At 47.6% G+C, this 19,551-nt stretch overlaps 1 protein-coding gene across 2 annotated transcripts in view; it reads right to left on the bottom strand.

Moving 5' to 3' along the window:
- Positions 1-6,961: 6,961 nt before the first annotated feature.
- Positions 6,962-19,551, bottom strand: part of tmem108 (transmembrane protein 108) — a 40,808-nt gene continuing 28,218 nt past the window's right edge. The window contains exons 4-5 of one of the 2 annotated variants that reach the window (XM_055653516.1): positions 14,618-14,772; positions 6,962-7,283 (exon numbers count right to left, since the gene is read on the bottom strand). In XM_055653516.1, coding sequence (XP_055509491.1) covers positions 7,176-7,283; positions 14,618-14,772 — 263 coding nt within the window. In that variant the 3' untranslated portion in view covers positions 6,962-7,175. The remainder of the gene's footprint in view (positions 7,284-14,617; positions 14,773-19,551) is intronic. The other variant, XM_055653524.1, reaches the window with a different exon arrangement.

The raw sequence follows: 19,551 nt of genomic DNA, 5'->3' as shown, positions 1-19,551 counted from the left end.
GTCCTTGCATTTCATGGTCTCAATGACGTGCCTTGATTTGGAGCAGCTTTTGACGTTAGCATTTCCCAGTCAATCTATTTTCGAGTAACGCACATTGGAGGTACTACTCATGGGCACCTTACAGTCCAGCGGTATGAATATTGATTTCTCTAATTTCAAGCAGCCCTTGCATTCCCTCTCTCTCTGACCCTCTCCCATCCATCATCCTGCCAGTTTCAGTGTTCCTATCCCTTCGTCACCACCTCTTGTACAGCCAACCTTTCTTGGGTCATAGGTCACAGTAACAGAATCAGGCCATTCGGCCCACCAAGTCTACTCTGCCTTTCAATCATGGCTGATCTATCTTTCCCTCTCAACCCCATTCTCCTGCCTTCTCCCCATAACCCCTGACACCCGTACTAATCAAGTATCTGTCAATGTTCTCCTTAAAAAACATCCACTGACTTGGTCTGTGGCAATGAATTCCACGAATTCATCACCCTCTGTAATGAAATTCCTCCTTGTCTCCTATCTAAAGGCACGCCTTAACTCTTAGGGCTAAAGGAATCAAGGGTTATGGGGAAAAAGCAGGAACGGGGCACTGATTTTTGGTGATCAGCTGGCTCGATGGGCCGAATGGCCTACTCATGCTCCTATTTTTCTATGTTTCTACGTCCTTTTATTCTGAGGCTATGCCCTCAGTTCCTAGACACTCCCAGTGTAGGTGGAAACATCCTCTCCACATCCACTCTATCCAAGCCTTTCACTATTCCGTAAGTTTCAATGAGGTTCCCCCTCTCCTGAAGGGTGTCGGAGATCAGGGGGACTTTGGCGACCCTGTTCACCACACGTGGGGGTCGGTGGTTCTTGGTTTGAGAACAGCTCCATCCAAGACTGCAAGAAATTGCAGTGAGTTGTAGACACAGCCCAGACTATCACACAAACCAACCTCTCTTCCATTGACTCCGAGGCCAGCAGCATAATCAAGGACCAGTCTCACCCCCGGCCACTCCCTCTTCCCCCCCTCTCCCATCAGGCAAAAGGTACAGAAGTGTGAAAACGCACACCTCCAGATTCACGGACAGTTTCTTCCCAGCTGTTATCAATCCACTGAACCATCCTACCACAACCAGAGAGCAGTGCTGAACTATCTACCTCACTGGTGACCCTCGGACTATGTTTGATCGGACTTTTCCTTGCACTAAATGTTATTCCATTTATCTATAAACGCTCATACGTGAAGTGGAACCGGACACACGAAGGATCATCTCTCTTTAATCAGAGGATGGTGAATGACGCGATTGTAATCATGTATAGTGGTCCCGCTGACTGGTTAGCACGCAACAAAAGCTTTTCGCTGTACCTCGGTACACTTGACAATAAACTAAGCTAAACTGAACTAGAGTGTCCAGCTGCAGTTCCTGACTGGACCGAATAAGTGAAGTGGAACTGGATACACGAGGGATCATCTGTCTTTAGTCAGAGGGTGGTGAATATGCGGAATTCATTGCCACAGATGGCTTTGGAGGCCGTCATTGGGTATTGACGTGAAGATTGACAGGTTCTTGAGCAGTGTGTTTATGAGTTATAGGAGCAGGATTAGGCCATTCGGCCCATCAGTTCCACTCCGCCATTCAATCATGGCTGATCTATTTTTTCCCTCTCAATCCCATTCACCTGCCTTCTCCCCATAACCATATAACCATATAACAATTACAGCACGGAAACAGGCCATCTCGGCCCTACAAGTCCATGCCGAACAAATTTTTTTCCCCTTAGTCCCACCTGCCTGCACTCGTACCATAACCCTCCATTCCCTTCTCATCCATATGCCTATCCAATTTATTTTTAAATGATACCAATGAACCTGCCTCCACCACTTCCACTGGGAGCTCATTCCACACCGCCACCACTCTCTGCGTAAAGAAGTTCCCCCTCATATTACCCCTAAACTTCTGTCCCTTAATTCTGAAGTCATGTCCTCTTGTTTGAATCTTCCCTATTCTCAAAGGGAAAAGCTTGTCCACATCAACTCTGTCTATCCCTCTCATCATTTTAAAGACCTCTATCAAGTCCCCCCTTAACCTTCTGCGCTCCAGAGAATAAAGACCTAACTTATTCAACCTTTCTCTGTAACTTAATTGCTGAAACCCAGGCAACATTCTAGTAAATCTCCTCTGTACTCTCTCTAATTTGTTGACATCCTTCCTATAATTGGGCGACCAAAATTGTACACCATACTCCAGATTTGGTCTCACCAATGCCTTGTACAATTTTAACATTACATCCCAGCTTCTATACGGCACTGGGACTGTACTCGCTGGAGTTTAGAAGAATGGGGGGGGGGGGGGGGTCCTGAACTATCTACCCCACTGGTGACCCTTGGACTATGTTTGATCGGACTTTTCCTTGCTGCATTCAGGGGAATGATGTCCTAAGGGTGACGCTTTGAATGGAGTTAAAGACCGTGTTAGGGAACTGGATCAACAACTGGATGACCCTCAAGGTCACCCAGGAGAATGAGAGCTTGTTAGATATGAGTCAGTATAGCTTATTGTCCCGTGTACCGAGATATAATGAAAAGCTTTTGTTGCTTGCCAACCAGTCAGCGGAAAGACAAAAGGTAATTACAATCGAGATCAGCCGTGACTGAATGGCAGAACAAACACGGTGGGCCAAATGGCCTTATTCTACTCCAATGTCTTCTGGTTCAATGGCACTTAATTGTCACAAGTACCCGACGGCACGGTGGCGCAGCGATAGAGTTGCTGCCTTAATGCCCTTGTCCCACTTAGGAAACCTGAATGGAAACCTCTGGAGACTTTGCGCCCCAGCCAAGGTTTCCGTGCGGCTCCTGGAGGTTTTTGTCAGTCTCCCTACCTGCTTCCACTACCTGCAACCTCCGGCAACCACCTGCAACCTCCGGGAACCGTAAGGAAACCTTGGGTGGGGGAGCAAAGTTTCCAGAGATTTCCGTTCAGGTTTCCTAAGTGGGACAGGGGCATTAAAGCGCACACAGCACCAGATATGAGTCAGGATAGTTTATTGTCACGTGTACCAAGATATCATGGAAAGCTTTTGTTGCTTGCCAACCAGTCAGCGGAAAGACAAAACGTGATTACAATCGAGATCAGCCGTGACTGAATGGCAGAACTGGGATCGAACCCGACCACGGGTGCTGTCTGTGCGGAGTTTGCATCTTCTCCCTGTGACCGCGTGGGTTTTCTCCAGGTGCTTCGGTTTCCTCCCACACGCCAAAGACGTACAGATTTGAAGGTTAATTGGCTTCGGTAAAATTGTAAATTGTCCCGAGTGTATAGGATAGTGTTACTTTACGGGGTGATCGCTGGTCGGCGAGTACTTGGTGGGTCGTACAGCGTGGAAACAGGCCCTTCGGCCCACTGAGTCTGTGCTGACCATTGATCACACATTCTCACCGGAGTCATACAGCGTGGAAACAGGCCTTCTGGCCTAACTTGCCCACACCCATCACCACTAGTCCCACCTACCTGTGTTTGCCCCATATCCCTCTAAACCTGTCCTATCCATGGACAGAGTGGTGGGGGCCTGGAACACCCTTCCAGGAGTGGTGGTGGAGGCAGATACGATAGTGGCGTTTAAGAGGCGCATGGAAGTGCAGGGAATAGAGGGAATGGATCACGTTCAGGCAGATGAGATTAGTTTAACTTGGTATTATGTTCATCTCTGTGGATTGTCACCTTGTCGTGGTGGAGAAGCTTGTGTGGACCCGAGATCCTGAGAGCGATGCCGTCTGGAGCTGTGCTCCTGGTAGGGCCACCCGTGGCGGTTAGGACGAGGGGGAGGTCTCTGACAAAGAGCCAATCCAACCAAGACCTCAACGGTGGAACAGGCGGAGGACGATGGCTGACCTTTGAGATCCGCACTCTTCTGAAGACCAGACACCGGGCATTCATGTCTGATGATGCAGTGGTCTACAAGATGTCCAGATACGACCTTGGTAAGGCCATCAAAAAGGCCAAAAGGGACTTCTGCTCCAATCTGGTGGATGAGACAGATGTTTGGCAGCTGTGGCGGGGCCTGAATGCAATCACCTCCTACAAGGCAAAATCAGGAGGCAGCTCGAATGTCGGCGAAACATCACTCCCTGACGAGCTCAATGCATTTTACGCACACTTTGATAGGGAGAACACCAATGTGCCCTCCCGATCCCCCATTCGCTGGGATGGTATTTCAGTCCAGTGTGCAGACCAACTGGCTGAGTTTCTACGGCCATTTTCAACCTCTCACTTCTGAGGTCTGAGGTCCCCACCTGCTTCAAAAGGGCATCAATTATACCGGTGCCCAAGAAGAGCAAGGTAACGTGCCTCAATGACTATCGACCAGCGGCACTAACGCTGGTGGTGATGAAGTGCTTTGAGAGGCTGATCATGGCGCAAATCAACTCCTACCTCAACAGAAACCTGAACCCATTGCAGTTCGCTTACCGCCACAACAGATCAACGGTGGATGCGATCTCGCTGGCCCTCCACTCCGCTCTGGACCACTTGGACAACAAAAACTCATATGTCAGGTTGTTATTCATTGATTACAGCTCAGCATTTAATATAATCCCCTCCAAGCTGTTTACCAAACTCGCAGAACTCGGCCTCTGCCCATCCCTCTGCAATTGGATCCTCGACTTCCTCATCCACAACCACAGTCTGTTCGTATTGGTGGAAATGTGTCAGACTCGATAACAATCAGCACGGGAGCACCTCAAGGCTGCGTGCTCAGCCCCCTGCTGTACTCACTTTATACTCATATCTGCGTAGCCGGTCATAGTGCGAACTCCATCATCAAGTTCGCTGAGTCTGTGCTGACCATTGATCACACATTCTCACCGGAGTCATACAGCGTGGAAACAGGCCTTCTGGCCTAACTTGCCCACACCCATCACCACTAGTCCCACCTACCTGTGTTTGCCCCATATCCCTCTAAACCTGTCCTATCCATGGACAGAGTGGTGGGGGCCTGGAACACCCTTCCAGGAGTGGTGGTGGAGGCAGATACGATAGTGGCGTTTAAGAGGCGCATGGAAGTGCAGGGAATAGAGGGAATGGATCACGTTCAGGCAGATGAGATTAGTTTAACTTGGTATTATGTTCATCTCTGTGGATTGTCACCTTGTCGTGGTGGAGAAGCTTGTGTGGACCCGAGATCCTGAGAGCGATGCCGTCTGGAGCTGTGCTCCTGGTAGGGCCACCCATGGCGGTAAGGACGAGGAGGAAGGTCTCTGACAAAGAGCCAATCCAACCAAGACCTCAACGGTGGAACGGGGCGTATCACTGATGGGGATGAGTCAGAATACACAAGAGAGATCTAGTAACTGTCCATATGGTGCCAGTACAATAACCTGTCCCTCAACTCCAGCAAAACCAAGGAACAGGATTGTGGACTTCGGAAGGAGTAGGATGGGGACCCACAGTCCCGTTTATATCAACTGGTTGATGGTTGAAAGGGTCAAGAGCTTCAAATTCCTGGGCGTGCACATCTCTGAAGATCCTTCCTGGTTCGAGAACACTAATGCAATTATTAAGAAAGCACATCAGCGCCTCTACTTCCTGAGAAGACTACGGAGAGTCGGTTTATCAAGGAGGACTCTCTCTAACTTCTACAGGTGCACAGTGGAGAGCATGCTGACCGGTTGCATCGTGGCTTGGTTCAGCAACTTGAGCGCCCTGGAGAGGAAAAGACTACAAAAAGTAGTAAACACTGCCCAGTCCATCATCGGCTCTGACCTTCCTTCCATCGAGGGGATTTATCGCAGTCGCTGCCTCAAAAAGGCTGGCAGTATCATCAAGGACCCACACCATCCAGGCCACACACTCATCTCCCTGCTACCTTCAGGTAGAAGGTACAGGAGCCTGAAGACTGCAATGACCAGGTTCAGGAATAGCTACTTCCCCACAGCCATCAGGCTATTAAACTTGGCTCGGACAAAACTCTGAACATTAATAGCACATTATCTGTTATTTGCACTTTATCAGTTTATTTATTCATGTGTGTATATATTTGTGTGTATGTGTGTATGGACACACTGATCTGTTTTGTAGTCATGCCTACTATGTTCTGTTGTGCTGAAGCAAAGCAAGAATTTCATTGTCTTATAGGGACACATGACAATAAACTCACTTGAACTTGAACTGACTTGAACTTGAACCTTAGTGGAGCGTCACAACGGCTGGGAAGGCGGACGGCGGACGGCGGCTGCAGCAGAAAAGGGTCTCCGGTCGTCTTGGACTCCATGCCACTGGATCCTGACCCAGATCTGTCAAGGACCGTGGGGTGGCTGTCTGTGCACCAGTCTCCCCACGTTAAACAAAGTCACGTACAGATGTCCTCCAACCCTGGAGACACCCATGGTCAGCCATGACCAAGGGGGGCCTTAGACTAAAGAAAGGAAAGACTATGTTCGGCACAGACATTGTGGGCTGAAGGGCCTGTTCCTGTGCTGTAACGTTCTATGGTGAATCTGTGGGACTCATTGCCACATAAGGCTGTGGAGGCCAAGTCAATAAATATTTTTAAGGCAGAAATAAAAAGGTTCTTGATCAGTACAGGTGTCGGGGGCTATGGGTAGATGGCAGGAGAATGGGGTTAGGAGGGAAAGATAGATCAACCATGATTGAATAGCGGAGTAGACTTGATGGGCCAAATAGCCTCATTCTGCTCCTATAACGTATGAACATGAACTATGTCTATGTACTGTTCTATGTCCCTTGTAAGGAATAAAATCATGTTCACATTGAATGTATTGTGTATACACACACACACACACACACACACACACACACACACACACACACACACAACACACACACACACACACACACACACACACACACACACACACACACACACACACACACACACACACACACACACACACACACACACACACACACACACACACACACACACACACACACACACACACACACACACACACACAAAAAAAACTTCAAATAATGAAATAGTTTTCTGCTTAGAAATACTTTAATTTTATAAAGCACTGTTTTGCAAAGTCTTCTTTACACATATATAAAAAGAGATCTGTGAGGTTTTGGAGCTGCAGGCTGTTGGTGGAGTGAGTTGGCCAGGTGTGATAAATACCTTGGAGCAGTTACAGAAAGCTCAGCGGGACCCTGCCTTCCTGTGGCCACCACTCAGAACTTCTACGACTTCTGGGCGCCGAGCGTTTCTTGGCAGAACGGATTAACCAGGACCATCCCGGTGTCCACATAGTCGCCGTTCGGCGGCGATTGTGGCTCTGACAGGCAGTCCTGTAAAAAAAAAAAAAAATCACAGCCCGATCACTCTTATTTCACAATAGAAATATTCATAGAATTATAAAGACCAAGGGCGAGTCTCAGCCCTGGACACTTCCCCCTTCTCCAACCTTCCTTCTATCGACTCCATCTACACATATAATGGCTGCCTCGGCAAGGCCAGCAGCACAAACGAGGACCAGTCTCAAGTCCCCGCACAATGTTTCGAGTTTCGAGATGCAGCGCTGAAACAGGCCCTTCGGCCCTCCGGGGCCGTGCCAACCATCGATCCCCGCACACTAACACCATCCTCCACCCACTAGGGACAATATACACTTATATCAAGCCGATTCACCTACAAACCTGCACGTCTTTGGAGTGTGGGAGGAAACCGAAGATCTTGGAGAAAACCCACGCAGGTCACGGGGAGAACGCGCAAACTCCGTGCAGACAGCGCCCGTAGTCGGGATCGAACACGGATTCGCTGTAAGGCAGCAACTAGACCGCTGCGCCACCGTGACCGCCCTGAACGTGCGCCGAATGTTTAAGTAACGCCATCTCTCCCCGGGCCACTCCCTCTTCTCCCCTCTCCCATCAGGCAAGAGGTATAGAAGTATGAAACCGCACACCTCCACATTCAGGGACAGTTTCTTCCCAGCCGTTAGCAGGCAACTGAACCATCCTATCACCAGCTGGAAAGCGGTCTTGAGCTGCTATCTACCTCATTGGAGACCTTCGGACTAACTTTAATTGGACTTTACTGGACTTTAACTTGCACGAAACATTATTCCCTTTATCCTGTATGTGTACACTGTGGATAGAGACACACAGAGTGCCGGAGTAACTCAGCGAGTCTCAAGGCAGCATCTCTGGAGAACAGGAGTAGGTGATGTTTTGGGTCAAGGCCCTTCATCAGACTGGGGCTCAGTGTAAAGGGCCGGTCCCACTTGGCGATTTTTTCCGGCGACTGCCGGCGTCATATCAGTATCGCGAAAAGATTTAGAACATTTCAAAATCCAGCAGCGACAAAAAAATGTTGCGACACTTGAAAAACACATCGCGCGTCAATACATCATCACGTCCATACGTCATCACGCCGCGTATTTTTCGGTGACCTGATACGTCAGTCAATGATGCCGGCAGTCGGCGCAAAATATCAGCAAGTGGAACAGGACCTACAGTGAAAAGCTTTTGTTGCGTGCTAACCAGCCAGCGGAAAGACAACACATGATTACAGTCAAGCCGTCTACAGTGTATGGATACAGTACATGATAAGGGAATTACGTTTAGTGCAAGGCAAAGCCAGGAAAGTCCAATCAAATATGGTCTGAGGCTCCCCAATTAGATAGACAATAGACAATAGGTGCAGGAGTAGTCCATGTGGCCCGTCGAGCCAGCACCGCCATTCAATGTGATCGTGGCTGATCATCCCCAATCAGTACCCCGTTCCTGCCTTCTCCCCATATCCCCTGACCGCTATTTTTAAGAGCCCTATCTAGCTCTCTCTTGAAAGCATCCAGAGAACCTGCCTCCACCGCCCTCTGAGGCAGAGAATTCCACAGACTCACCACTCCCTGTGTTTAGAAGTGTTTCCTCGTCTCCGTTCTAAATGGCTTACTCCTTATTCTTAAACTGTGGCCCCTGGTTCTGGACTCCCCCAACATCGGGAACATGTTTCCAGCCTCTAGCATGTCCAAGCCCTTAACAATCTCTTATATGTTTAAATGAGATGCCCTCTCATCCTTCTAAACTCCAGAGTGTACAAGCCCAGCTGCTCTATTACTCAGCATATGACAGTCCCGCCATCCCGGGAATTAACCTTTTCAAACTACGCTGCACTCCCTCATTAGCAAGAATGTCCATCCTCAAATTAGGGGACCAAAACTGCACACAATACTCCAGCTGTGTCTCACTAGGGCTCTGTACAACTGCAGAATGACCTATTTGCTCCTATATTCGATTCCTCTTGTTATAAAGGCCAACCTGCCATTCACTTTCTTCACTGCCTGCTGTACCTGCATGCTTACTTTCATAGACTGATGTACAAGGGCCCCCAGATACCGTTGTACTTCCCCTTTTCCCAACTTGACGCCATTTAGATAGTAATCTGTAGCCAGTAGTTCAGGACTGCTCTCTAGTTGTTGATAGAAACATAGAAACATAGAAATTAGGTGCAGGAGTAGGCCATTCGGCCATTCGAGCCTGCACCGCCATTCAATATGATCATGGCTGATCATCCAACTCAGTATCCCGTACCTGCCTTCTCTCCATACCCCCTGATCCCCTTAGCCACAAGGGCCACATCTAACTCCCTCTTAAATATAGCCAATGAACTGGCCTCAACTACCCTCTGTGGCAGCGAGTTCCAGAGATTCACCACTCTGTGTGTGAAAAAAGTTCTTCTCATCTCGGTTTTAAAGGATTTCCCCCTTATCCTTAAGCTGTGACCCCTTGTACTGGACTTCCCCAACATCGGGAACAATCTTCCTGCATCTAGCCTGTCCAACCCCTTAAGAATTTTGTAAGTTTCTATAAGATCCCCTCTCAATCTTCTAAATTCTAGAGAGTATAAACCAAGTCTATCCAGTCTTTCTTCATAAGACAGTCCTGACATCCCAGGAATCAGTCTGGTGAACCGCCTCTGCTCTGCACTCCCTCTATGGCAATAATGTCCTTCCTCAGATTTGGAGACCAAAACTGTACGCAATACTCCAGGTGTGGTCTCACCAAGACCCTGTACAACTGCAGTAGAACCTCCCTGCTCCTATACTCAAATCCTTTTGCAATGAAAGCTAACATACCATTCGCTTTCTTTACTGCCTGCTGCACCTGCATGCCTACCTTCAATGACTGGTGTACCACGACACCCAGGTCTCGCTGCATCTCCCCCTTTCCCAATCGGCCACCATTTACATAATAGTCTGCTTTCCCGTTTTTGCCACCAAAATGGATAACCTCACATTTATCCACATTATACTGCATCTGCCAAACATTTGCCCACTCACCCAGCCTACCCAAGTCACCTTGCAGTCTCCTAGCATCCTCCTCACAGCTAACACTGCCCCCCAGCTTAGTGTCATCCGCAAACTTTGAGATATTGCCTTCAATTCCCTCATCCAGATCATTAATATATATTGTAAATAGCTGGGGTCCCAGTACTGAGCCTTGGGGTACCCCACTAGTCACTGCCTGCCATTGTGAAAAGGACCCGTTTACTCCTACTCTTTGCTTCCTGTTTGCCAGCCAGTTCTCTATCCACATCAATACTGAACACCCAATGCCTTGTGCTTTAAGTTTGTATACTAATCTCTTATGTGGGGCCTTGTCGAAAGCCTTCTGGAAGTCCAGATACACCACATCCACTGGTTCTCCCCTATCCACGCTACTAGTTACATCCTCGAAAAATTCTATAAGATTCGTCAGACATGATTTACCTTTCGTAAATCCATGCTGACTTTGTCCAATGATTTCACCACTTTCCAAATGTGCTGCTATCCCATCTTTAATAACTGACTCTAGCAGTTTCCCCACTACCGATGTTAGACTAACTGGTCTGTAATTCCCCATTTTTTCTCTCTCCCTCGCTTCTTAAAAAGTGGGGTTACGTTTGCTACCCGCCAATCTTCAGGAACTACTCCAGAATCTAAAGAGTTTTGAAAGATTATTACTAATGCATCCACTATTTCTGGAGCTACTTCCTTAAGTACTCTGGGATGCAGCCTATCTGGCTCTGGGGATTTATCGGCCTTTAATCCATTCAATTTACCCAACACCACTTCCCGGCTAACCTGGATTTCACTCAATTCCTCCAACTCCTTTGACCCGCGGTCCCCTGCTATTTCCGGCAAATTATATATGTCTTCCTTAGTGAAGACGGAACCAAAGTAGTTATTCAATTGGTCCGCCATATCCTTGTTCCCCATGATCAACTCACCTGTTTCTGACTGCAAGGGACCTACATTTGTTTTAACTAATCTCTTTCTTTTCACATATCTATAAAAACTTTGCAGTCAGTTTTTATGTTCCCTGCCAGTTTTCTTTCATAATCTATTTTTCCTTTCCTAATTAAGCCCTTTGTCCTCCTCTGCTGGTCTTTGAATTTCTCCCAGTCCTCCGGTATGCTGCTTTTTCTGGCTAATTTGTACGCACCATCCTTCGCTTTGATACTATCCCTGATTTCCCTTGTTATCCATGGATGTACTAACTTCCCTGATTTATTCTTTTGCCAAACTGGGATAAACAATTTTTGTAGTTCATCCATGCAGTCTTTAAATGTCTTCCATTGCATATTCACCGTCAACCCTTTTAGAATTAATTGCCAGTCAATCTTGGACAATTCACGTCTCATACCCTCAAAGTTACCTTTCTTTAAGTTCAGAACCATTGTTTCTGAATTAACAATGTCACTCTCCATCCTAATGAAGAACTCAACCATATTATGGTCACTCTTGCCCAAGGGGGCACGTACAACAAGATTGCTAACTAACCCTTCCTCATTACTCAATACCCAGTCTAAAATAGCCTGCTCTCTCGTTGGTTCCTCTATATGTTGATTTAGATAACTATCCCGCATACATTCCAAGAAATCCTCTTCCTCAGCACCCCTGCCAATTTGATTCACCCAATCTATATGTAGATTGAAGTCACCCATTATAACTGTTTTGCCTTTGTCGCACGCATTTCTAATTTCCTGTTTGATACCATCTCCAACTTCACTACTACTGTTAAGTGGCCTGTACACAACACCCACCAGCGTTTTCTTAGTGTTTCGCAGCTCTACCCATACCGATTCCACATCCTCCAAACTAATGTCCTTCCTTTCCATTGCATTAATCCCCTCTCTAATCAGTAACGCTACCCCACCTCCTTTTCCTTTCTGTCAGATGGCAGTGGGACGACAGATGGCACAATGGGCTAAGTGTTCGGCTGGCGACTGGAAGGTAGCTGGTTCGAATCCCGCTTGGAGTGCATACTGTCGTTGTGTCCTTGGGGCAAGACACTTCACCCACCTTTGCCTGTGTGTAAATGTAATGTAATTATGTGAAGCACTTTGGGGTCAATGCAAGTTGACTGAAAATGTGCTATATAAATAAGATTATTATTATTATTATTATATCCCTCCTGAATATTGAATATCCCTGGATGTTCAGCTCCCAGCCTTGGTCACCCTGGAGCCATGTCTCCGTGATCCCAACTATATCATAGTCATTAATAGCTATCTGCACATTCAACTCATCCACCTTACGAATGCTCCTTGCATTGAGACACAAAGCCTTCAGGCTTGTTTTTACAACACTCTTACCCCTTATACAATTATGTTGAAAAGTGGCCCTTTTTGATTTTTGCCCTGGTTTTGTCTGCCTGCCACTTTTACTTTTCACCTTGCTACCTATTTTTCTTCTACCCTCATTTTACACCCCTCGGTCTCTACGCTCACACATTTAAGAAACCCTTTCCCTTTAACTCCATCCTCCACTATCCCATTCGACACCCCACCCCCCTTATTCAGTTTAAAACCACCCGTGTAGCAGTGGCAAACCTGCCTGCCAGAATGCTGGTCCCACACCTGTTAAGATGCAATCCGTCCCTTTTGTACAGTTCCCCCTTACCCCAAAACAGATCCCAGTGATCTAAGAATCTAAACCCCTGACCCGTGCACCAGTTCCTCAGCCACACGTTCAGGTCCCGTATCTCCCTGTTCCTGCTCTCGCCAGCACGGGGAACTGGAAGCAAACCGGAGATAACAACCCTGGAGGTCCTGCTTTTCAACATTTTTCCGAGCTCTCTAAAATCACGCTGCAGAATATTCATCCCCTTTTTTCCGACATCGTTTGTGCCGACATGCACTACCACTTCCGGATGTTCACCTTCGCCCTTGAGGATGTTCTGCACTCTGTCCGTGACATCCTGGATCCTGGCACCGGGAAGGCAGCACACCATCCTCGCATCCCGTCTGTTGCCGCAGAAACCCCTGTCCGTACCTCTCACGATGGAGTCTCCCACTACAATGGCCTTGCCTGCCTTAGGCCTTTTTGGTTTTGGCTCAACAGCCCTATTCGCATCGCAAGCCAGTCCGCCGCTCACGTCTTCTGTCCCAACAGCTTCTAAGCGGATGAACCTGTTTACAAGAGGTACATCACCCGGGGACGTTGGCATTCCATGCTTCCCTCCCTTTCTCACTGTCTCCCACCTTCTCTCTTCCAGTACCTTAGGTGTAACAATTGTACTGTAGGACTTGTCGAGGAACGACTCCGTTTCTCGTACGAACCGGAGGTCATCCATTTGCTTCTCCAGTTCCCCAACACGGCCCTTCAGGAGCTCCACCTGGATGCATTTTTCGCATTTGTAGCAGCCAGAGGCACCAGCGGTGTCCTTGACCTCCCACATACTGCAAGCATCACACTGAATCAGCTTGCCTGACATCTCCTTCTTTGGTCTCTACTATCTCTATTGCGTGGTCTCCTCTCCTCAGCCTCCTAGCCGAAGACTCTCGAGCCAAAGACTCACACTTTGGCTCGAGTTTGTTTGGCTCGAGCGTGTCTGTTAAAGACTCACAATTTGATAGGATGGTTCAGTTCTTTAGTTGCGGTAGGATAGTTCGGTTGCCAGGACTCGAGGGCCTGAGCTACAGGGAGAGGTTGAGTAGGCTGGGCCTCTATTCCTTGGAGCGCAGGAGGATGAGGGCAAATCTTATAGAGGTGTTCAAATTCGTGAGAGGAATAGATCGGGTAGATGCACAGAGTCTCTTGCCCAGAGTTGGGGAATCGAGAATCTCTGTATGACTCTATGATTGCTCACTTAGTAATTTTTGATCACTCAACCAATCCCGCTGCTGCCTTTATCAATCCGTCTGATTGAAAAAGTTGCCCCGTGGTCCTTCTTAAATCCCTCCCTTCTCACATTCTGTCCAAACGTCTTTTAAAAGCCGTAGAAGGGTCTCGGCCCGAACCGTGACCCCTTCCTTCTCTCCACAGATGCTGCCTGACCCGCTGAGTTACTCCAGCATTTTGTGTCTATCGTCGGTGTAAACCAGCATCTGCAGTTCCTTCTTACACATATTAAAAGCCATAATTTGCTGCGTTTTATGTTTAATGGCCCTGTCCCATGGTGCGAGTTCATTCCAAGAGCTCTCCCGAGTTAAAAAAAAAAATCAAACTCGTGGTAAGCACGTAGAATGTACGTAACGGGTACGTCGGAGCTCGGGACGTCTCTTAGCGGCTCTAAACGCCCATGAGAGCCCCGAGTACCGACGAACGGCCGTTACCGTAAATCTCCGAGTTCGAATCAGGGCAAACTCGGGAGAACTCTTTGAATAAACTGGTACAGTGGGACAGGGCTTTAAGACTTACCTCAGATGTTTCGAGGGACTGTATTTCCCTGGGGAGTTCCACGGCATGTCTGTTAAAGTAATCCATAGTGATTGCATCGTTCCAGTAACTTAAATTATTTTCAGGGTTTGTTGGCTTCTTCTTTTTCTGCATACAGCAAACTGTAAACAAAACTGCTGCCGGCAAAGAATAGAGTTAACTTCATATACAAGGAAATGCAGTGCTTAACATTGTATGTCAGACCTCCTGACCTCCCCACCATCGAAGGGATCTATCGCAGTCGCCGCCTCAAAAAGGCAGCCAACATCATCAAGGACCCACACCATCCTGGCCACACACTCATCTCTCCGCTGCCATCAGGAAGAAAGTACAGGAACCTGAAATCTGTAAGGTCCAGGTTCAGGAACAGCTTCTTCCCCACAGCCATCAGGCTGTTAAACACGACATCAAACAAACTCTAAACAATAACAGCCTATTGCACTTTATCTGTTTATTTATTGTGTATATATATATATGGTCTATAGACACACTGAACTTTTATCTCCCGTTCCGTATTATATTTACATATTCTGTTGTATTGTATTGTATTCAAATTTATTGTCATTGTCTCAATTTGAGACAACAAAATGAATTTCCCTTATCATTTAAAAAAAAATCTTTTTTTAAAAATAAATAAATGATGAATAAATGGATGATAAATAAATAATAAAACGTATTAAAAATATAATTGAAATTGAATTAAAAAAAAAATATTCTGTTGTGCTGAAGCAAAGCAAGAAATTCATTGTCCTATCTGTGACACATGACAATAAAACTCTCTTGACTCTTGACTTAGTTTAATTTATAGATACAGTGCGGAGACAGGCCCTTCGGCCCACCTAGTCCGCGCCAACCAGCGATCCCCGCACATCAACACTATTCTGCAAACACTAGGGACAATTTACACTTAGACCAAGCCAATTAACCTGCAAGAAGGGTTTCGGCCTGAAACGTTGCCTATTTCCTTCGCTCCATAGATGCTGCTGCACCCGCTCTGTTTCTCCAGCCTTTTTGTGAACCTACAATCCTGCACATCTTTTGAACGTGGGAGGAAACCGAAGATCTCAGAGAAAACCCACGCAGGTCACTCACGGGGAGAACGTACAAGCTCCGTACAGTCAGGATCGAACCCCGGGTCTCTGGCGCTGTGAGGCAGCGACTCTACTGCTGTGCCACCGTGTTTATTAAAAACCTCTTTTCAGATTATCACAGCATGGTTTGGGAACAGCTCCATCCAAGACCGCTAGAAATTCAGACCATCACACAAACCAACCTCCCTTCCATCGACTCCATCTACACCTCACGCTGACTCGGCAAGTCCAGCAGCATCTTCAAGGACCAGTCTCACCCCGGCCACTCCCTCTTCTCCCCTCTCCCATCGGGCAAAAGGTACAGAAGTGTGAAAACGCACACACTCCAGATTCAGGAACAGTTTCTTCCCAGCTGTTGTCAGGCAACTGAACCATCCTATCTTCAGTCCTGACCTCCCATCTACCTCATTGGAGACCCTCAGGTTATCTTTAATCGGACATTACTGGACGTTACCTTTCATTGAACTCTCTTCCCTTTATCCTGTGTCTGTACACTGTGAATGGCGTGATAGTAATCATGTATAGTCTTTCCACTGACTAGTTAGAATGCAACCTTTGTCGGAGCTTGTCCATGCCGACCCACTGAATCAAGTCCCACCTGCCCACGTTTGGCCCAACCTTTCCTGTGCATGTACCTGTCCAAATCTCAATTACTCCAGGAGTGGTCTCACCAGGGCGGTCACGGTGGCGCAGCGGTAGAGTTCCCGCCTTACAGCGAATGCAGCTCCGGAGACCCGGGTTCAATCCTGATCACGGGTGCTGCCTGTACAGAGTTTGCACGTTCTCCCCGTGACCTGCGTGGGGTTTTCTCCGAGATCTTCGGTTTCCTCCCACACTCCAAAGACGTGCAGGTTTGTAGGTTAATTGGCTTGGTAAATGTAAATTGTCCCTAGTGTGTGTAGGAGAGTGTTGGTGTGCGGGGATCGCTGGTCGGCGCGGTCCTGGTGGGCCAAAAGGGCCTGTTTCCGCGCTGTATCTCTAAACTAAACTAAACTAAAATGCTGTGATTGTAGCTGCCTCAACTACTTCCTCTGGCAGTTTGTTCCATACACTCACCACCTTGGCCACCCCCTCCATTTGGAAGAAGCTATAGAAATCTCCAGATGAGGGAGGACCTAATTGAAACTTACCGAATAGTGAAAGGCATGGGTAGAATGGATGTGGAGAGGCTGTTTCCACTAGTGGGAGAGCCTAAGACCAGAGTTAAAAGGACGTACCTTTAGAAAGGAGATGAGGAGGAATTTATTTAGTTATAGGTTGGTGAATCTGTGGAATTCGTGGCCACAGACGGTTGTGGAAGTAGAAAATGGGTATTGTTAAGGACATTGACGGATTCTTGATTAGTACGGTGTCAAGGGTTACAGCAGGCAGTGAAGAAAGCGAATGGCATGTTGGCCTTCATAACCTGAGGAGTTGAGTATAGGAACAAAGAGGTCCTTCTGCAGTTGTACAGGGCCCTAGTGAGACCACACCTGCAGTATTGTGTGCAGTTTTGGTCTTCAAATTTGAGGAAGGACATTCTTGCTATTGAGGGAGTGCAGCGTAGGTTCACCAGGTTAATCCCGGGATGGCGGGACTGTCATACGCTGAGAGAATGGAGCGGCTGGGCTTATATCCAGTGGAATTTAAAAGGATGAGAGGGAATCTTATTGAAACATATAAGATTATTAAGGGATTGGACACGCTAGAGGCAGGAAACATGTTCCCGATGTTGGGGGAGTCCAGAACCAGGGGCCACAGTTTAAGAATAAGGGGAATACCATTTTGAACGGGGATGAGGAAAAACCTTTTTAGAGAGTTGTGAATCTGTAGAATTCTCTGCCTCAGAAGCCAGTGGAGGCCGATTCTCTGGATGCTTTAAAGAGAGAGCTAGTTAGCGGAGATGGGGAGAAGGCAGGAACGGGGTACTGATTGTGGATGATCAGCCATGAAAACATTGAATTGCAGTGCTGGCTCAAAGGGCCGAAAGGCCTATCCCTGCCCCTATTGTCGACTGTCTATTGTTATGAGAAGAAGGCAGGAGAATGGAGTCAGGAGGCAGAGATAGATCAGCCATGATTAAATGGCAGAGTAGACTAGATGGGCCAAATGGCCTTATTCTGCACCTATCATGAAGAACGTATGAAGAACCTCCAGGTTCAAGAACATCCATCAGGCTATTGAACACTGCACAACACTAACCTCAGTAACTACGAACCTCCATGGATCGCACTGCAGACTTCAATTCTGTTCGATTTTTGGTGACCTTCAGTGTAGTTTAGAGATACAGCACGGAAACAGGCCCTTCGGCCCACTGAGTCCGCGCTGACCTGACCATCATTCCCCACACGTTAACACAATCTTACACCCACGAACGACAATTTGCAATTTATACCGAGCCAATTAATTAACCTGTAACCCTGTAGGTCTTTGTGGAGCATGGGGGGAAACTGAGGCACCCGGAGAAAACCCACGCAGGTCACGGGGAGAACGTTCAAACTCCGTACAGACAGCACCCGTGGTCAAGATGGAACCCAGGTCTCTGGCGCTATGAGGCAGCAACTCTACCTCTGCGCCACCCTAGCTTTAATTTATTATTATTCATTCACATATTATCTGTATTATTGCATCAACTCTAAGCTGAAGCAAGTGAGAGTTCCATTGCTCCATTGTTGGTAGATATGTCCAATAAGCACTATTGACTCTTCACATTTAAAATGACCCTCTTAAACTAACGGGAAAATTAATGCCATAGAATACAGCATAATACAGCGTAGAAACAGACTCTTCGACCCAACTCGCCCACACCGGCCAACAATGTCCGAGCTACACTAGTCCCACCTGCCAGCGCTTGGCCCACATCCCTCCAAACCTGTCCTATCCATGTACCTGTCCAACTGTTTCTTCAACGTTGGGATGGTCCCAGCCTCAACTACCTCCTCTGGCAACTCGTTCCATACACCCACCACCCTTTGTGTGAAAAAGTTTCCCCTCAGATTCCTATTAAATCTTCTCCCCTTCACCTTAAATCCATGTCCTCTGGTCCTCGATTCCCCTACTCTGGGGCAAGAGACTCTGTGCGTCTACCCGATCTATTCCTCTCAAGATTTTGTACACCTCTATAAGATCACCCCTCATCCTCCTGCGCTCCATGGAATAGAGTCCCAACCTGCTCAACCTCTCCCTATAGCTCAGGCCCTCTAGCCCTGGCAACATCCTCGTTGCAGCACTGTGGCGCAGCGGGTCGAACTGCTGCCTCGCAACTCATCATCCCCGGGCTTGTTCTCGTAAAGGTCATAAGATCATGTGATAGGAGCGGAATTAGGCCATTCGGCCCATCAAGTCTACTCCGCCATTCAATCATGGCTGATCTATCTCTCCCTCCTCAACCCATTCTCCTGCCTTCTCCCCATAACCCCTGTCACCTGTACTAATCAAGAATCTATCTATCTCTGTCTTAAAAAAAGTTGGGCAGGCTTGGGTTATTTTCTATTGAATGCCAGAGGTTGAAGGGAGACCTGAAAGTATCTAGAAACCCAACTCAAGCTGAGAAATATCCAATGACTTGACCTCCACAGCCATATGTGGCAATTAATTCCACAGATCCAGATATATGCAAAACATTAAGCACCACATCCTCCAAATAAGCACTGAGCTCCGTCGATATGTTCATAGCGCAAGTTCCAATGAGGTCCCCCCCCCCCTCACCCTTCCAAATAGAGTTGCTGCCTTACAGCGCTACAGACCCAGGTTCATTCCCAACTACGGGTGCTGTCTGTGTGGAGTTTGTACGTTCTCCCCGTGACCTGCGTGGGTTTTCTCCGAGATCTCCGGTTTCCTCCCACA

Source organism: Leucoraja erinacea, chromosome 2, assembly GCF_028641065.1.
Source record: "Leucoraja erinacea ecotype New England chromosome 2, Leri_hhj_1, whole genome shotgun sequence".
Taxonomy (NCBI): domain Eukaryota; kingdom Metazoa; phylum Chordata; class Chondrichthyes; order Rajiformes; family Rajidae; genus Leucoraja; species Leucoraja erinaceus.
The sequence above is the reverse complement of the archived record's forward strand: the minus strand, read 5'-3'. Positions and strand labels throughout refer to the sequence as shown.